The following is a 4,711-nucleotide window of genomic DNA, read 5'->3' as shown; positions in this document are numbered from 1 at the left end:
AAGATACATTATTCGGACACCTTTTCACCATCTATAGAGCTTACATTTTAAATTTCAAGTCTCTTACTTCAAAAACATAGGACTTTCATACAAACTTCCAACCCCCGTTTTACCCCCTTAGGGGTCGAGTTTCGTAAAATCCGTTCTTAGCGGATGCCTACGTCCTATAAGGAGCCTACCTGCCAAATTTCAAGTCTGTAAGTGTTATAGTTTCGGAGATTTCGTGATGAGTGAGTGACCTTTCGCTTTTATATATATTATTATTATAGATTATAGATGAAATGCTATTCAAATTGTAATACTAAAAGAATGTCTGCGTAGTTCAAAATTTCTTGATAAATATCTATATAATTGGAGTAGGTACTGCCAACCCACTATCAACAAAGCCACAATTTTAGAGACCGTTTATTGTTTTATAATAATTGTGTTTGCTCACAAACGAAAAAACCGACTTCAATTACATCGACAAGTAATACAACGTAAGTAGACGAAAGAAATTAAACAAACGCACTAGTCATCACTACGATTTTCGAAGGTTTCCCTCGATGATTAGACTCTGGGATTCCATCATTAGATCCTAATTTCCTTACCACACTTGCATGGACACATGGGATATCTCCTTTCTAACAAAAAAGAATTATCAAAATCGGATCATAAACGACAAAATTATCCCCAAACATACATAATATATAAGCATATATATGCTTATATATTATGTATGTTTGGGGATAATTATTTATATATTAAATACGGTCGAATGGAGTAACCTGCTCTTTTTTTAAAGTCAGTTTAAAATATTGCAATGGACACTTATCAAGATAAATAAAAAATTATATATTAATAAAAATTTCATTATTTGCGTTGGTAAGCCCATCCCTTCAGAAGGGACAATTTTTTTCATAATTCAGTAAATTAAATGGTGGTTAAAACTCGTGGAAATATCATTTGCGTTAAAAAAAAGTTTTAAATACATAAGTACCATTTCCTATAGTGTTTCAATTGGGAGCAAGCTAACAAAGGCAATCATTTATCTTCAATTAAGTCCGTTTTACTATAATACTACCCATTAGTCTGCAAACAGACTAACGTAGATCAAATGAGCCTCGCAATAAACATATTAAGTATGCTTTAAGCTGATCGCCTTGCCGTTTATAGCATAAAAAATTATATATATTACTTTAGAACTTTTGACTGGGTAGAACAATTTCGATGACTTTTTTTAAACGAAAGGTGGTGCGTGGCATGTGGTCTCATTTAAATTTAATTGAGATCGAACAAGTACTTTTCAAATTATATCTAATAATGCGTTTTTACTTGACTATTTTTTCGTCGACCTACGTTGTGTGATACGCATAACTTTTCCATTGGTGTACTGATTTCGATGATTCTTGTTTTAATCAAAATCTGATGCTTATCGTGTGGTCCCATTTAAATTTCATCGAGAACAGATGACTACTTTTTGAGTAATATTTGATACAGCGTATTTACTTAACTATGCTTTCGTCTATAATAATATTATGTAATTTAAGTTGGTTTTTCTACTAAGCAAATAAAGTCAGTTCTTATAAATAAACTACCTATAATATTTTAATAGTAATAACATTACCAAATTATCATCATATTAGTGTGAATACTAAAAAGATGCGTCTAGGATGCATTAAAATTTAAAATAGTATTGAAAAACATAATTACGTACTTCTTTTCTGCTTGTAAAAAATTTAGATTCGCTAAGCACTCCATGAAGGCACTCGCTATTCACAAACGTGAAAAGGCTTTAATTTTAGTAATCTGATAAACCTAGTCTATGCACACGTCCTCAGACAGTTTTAAATATTTCTTTAGTGCATTAAAAAAGCGCGGCTAGGCTGAAACACATTTTTATAGAAAATAACATTTTCTGCGGCCAGTGACCGGTCGATTTTCGTATTTTATTGCAACTATTCCGTTGAATAAATGTGGAGGTTAATGGACCGGCTGAGCGCGCACAACGTCCGCTATTGCCTGCGAATATTCAGTATTTTTGCTTCAGTATTACAGTTCCCAACGAGGTTAACCATTAATTAGTGCTAGGGATAACTACATACTTTATAGCAATGAGGTCGTCTAAGCAAGATTATTTTATTTACTATTTATAATTACTTTTGTTTTAGTCGTATAACCAAAATCAAATTACCAAATTATGTAAAACTTTGCTTAAATTGTTTTAATTAAATGTGCCATTGAATATTTGTAATCAAATATTAAAGTACCTAGCATTATACGTCGCTCATAAAGTTACAACTGTCGTGATTTGTTGTGAGTTTGTTGTGTTGTGTTTGTGACTTTACTTTATATGTATATATTTATATAAGTGTATTGTGTGTATGTATTTGTGTTTTATATATTATATACTAAAATATTTACTTATTTATACATAAGTTTTTTTATATTTATGTAAGTCTATCATATCGTAGTTTATATCTACGTATGTCTGATAATGAAATCAAATGAATGACGAGAAATTTAAAAACTTGGAAAGTAGAAACGAGATTATAGAGCAAAAGCTGGAAGCACAGATAGTAAAAATAAAAAATTTAGAAAGAACTTTAAGGCAAAAAAATCTAATTTTATTCGGAGTCGCCGAAAACGAAAGAAGTTATTGGAATCTAGAGAAAAAAGTATTAGACATATTGAATAGCATACATAATATTAAATGTGACAGCAACAGTATAGAGTACGTAAGAAGGCTTGGAAAAAAAGGCAAAAGTAAGGCCTATTATGATAACATTTACAACAATGGGGCTTAAAATAAAAATACTACGGAATAAGAAAAAGTTCGAACAATCCACGCCCTATTACATCAAAGAAGATTTCCCCCCTGAAATACTCAGCAAACGAAAGAAACTCCAAAAAGAAGTTAACAAAGAAAGAGAACAGGGTCGACTGGCGATAATAAAATATGATAAAATTGTGATACTCAAAAATAGAAACCAACAAACTGAAAATCAAACTCTAGATAACAAGAAAAGAGCTCTTTCAGAGTCACCAGAAATGACGACACCAAAATCCAAAAACAAAAAGAAAAAGCAATTAGCGAACATAAACAAAAACAACAATATAGATAGTTACTTATTATTAAAAAAAACCAATTTTGCAATATAACTCCGAAGAAAACACCGAACACCCTCGAGATTTAAAAAATAAACAATAGCAATCAAAACAGGCCCCTCTTCATCTCCCAACACGGCCAGTCACCGCGGGAGAATACGACTGCAACCCTCCAACTAACCATCAACTCTACATATGCACATACAATGTTAAATCATTGTTATCACCGCAAAGAATGATATTATTAAAACATTCATTATCAAATAAAAAATACGATATTTTAGGACTGTCAGAAGTTAGAAGAAAAGGAAATGAAATTATAGAGGATGAAAACCATATTTTCTACTATACAGGAGAGACCCAAGGACAACATGGTGTAGGATTCTTAATAAAAAAGGAATATAAAAACAATATAGAAAACTACGTGAAGTTATCAGAGAGAGTGTGCCTTCTAAACATGAAGTTCGATCCAATAAAAATATCGATAATACAAGTGTATGCGCCAACCTTAGAAGCACCTGAAGAGGAAATAGAAAATTTCTACGACCAAATCGAAGCGGCTCAAAAACTTTCAAAAGGAAAAATTATACTAATGGGAGATTTTAATTCAAAAATAGGACAAAGAAAACCATTAGAAAATACAATTATGGGGCCATACTGCTACGGAATAAGAAACACTAGAGGAGATAAACTACTCAAATATGCATTAGCTAACAAATTCACCATAATAAATACAACATTTAAGAAAAAACTTAAAAACCTATGGACTTGGACTTCACCAGACAAGCAATATAAAAACCAAATTGATTACATTATGAGCAATTGCCCTAAATTATTCTCAAACATGGAGATTTTAAAAAATGATATTTTTCCTACTGATCACAGACTACTCAGAAGCACAGTTCGATTGGGAAAACCGAGGCGAAGCAGAACACACTTTAGTGAAGATCATACGGATTTAACTTACGAGAAAAATCAACAAGTATATATAAGAACTCTACAAGAAAAAACACATCAAATCCAGTGGGAAGATAGCGACAATATAGAGACATTTTATATCAAAATAAAGTCGGCCATTAAACAGAGTCTAACCTCTGCTACCTTAAAGAAAACCAAGAAAGATATCTTAACTGAAGAAACTAAACAACAACTTAAAAGACGCTCTGCACTGCAATCAAAACCATGCAAAAACAAAGAGGAAAAAGAGGAACTTACAGGCCTATATAAAAGTACAAATAAAATGTTAAGAAAAGACTACGAAAAATACAGGATAGGAATTATTGAAAACAACCTGCTTACTACTGGAAGCCAGAAGAAAGCATACAAACAACTAAACGCAGAAAAAAGATGGATACCAACACTGAAAACACAGAATACAACAGATAAACTACAAACACGAAAAGAGATAATAAACATTGCTTCAAACTTTTACCAAAATCTCTACCAGGACGAACAGAGCAATAAAAATACTTACGAAAAAACAGAAAAACAAGCAGAACCACCCGTTACACCTTTTGATGTTACAGAAATCCTGAAAAGTATAGATAAATTAAGGACAGAGAAGAGCCCAGGACCCGATAACATCCCTAATTTAAGCCCTAAAAATAGGAAAAAAACATTCTAA

General features: G+C 31.7%; 1 protein-coding gene across 1 annotated transcript; it reads left to right on the top strand.

Annotated features, from left to right (window-relative positions):
• The first annotated feature begins 2,775 nt into the window (after positions 1-2,775).
• LOC123662516 lies at positions 2,776-4,711 on the top strand. Its single transcript, XM_045597359.1, has 2 exons — positions 2,776-2,917; positions 3,372-4,711. Exons 1-2 carry the CDS (start codon positions 2,776-2,778, stop codon positions 4,709-4,711), a joined length of 1,482 nt encoding a protein of 493 aa, XP_045453315.1.

This window comes from Melitaea cinxia, chromosome 18 (genome assembly GCF_905220565.1).
Source record: "Melitaea cinxia chromosome 18, ilMelCinx1.1, whole genome shotgun sequence".
Taxonomy (NCBI): Eukaryota; Metazoa; Arthropoda; class Insecta; order Lepidoptera; family Nymphalidae; genus Melitaea; species Melitaea cinxia.
This window is presented reverse-complemented; position numbering and strand designations above follow the sequence as displayed.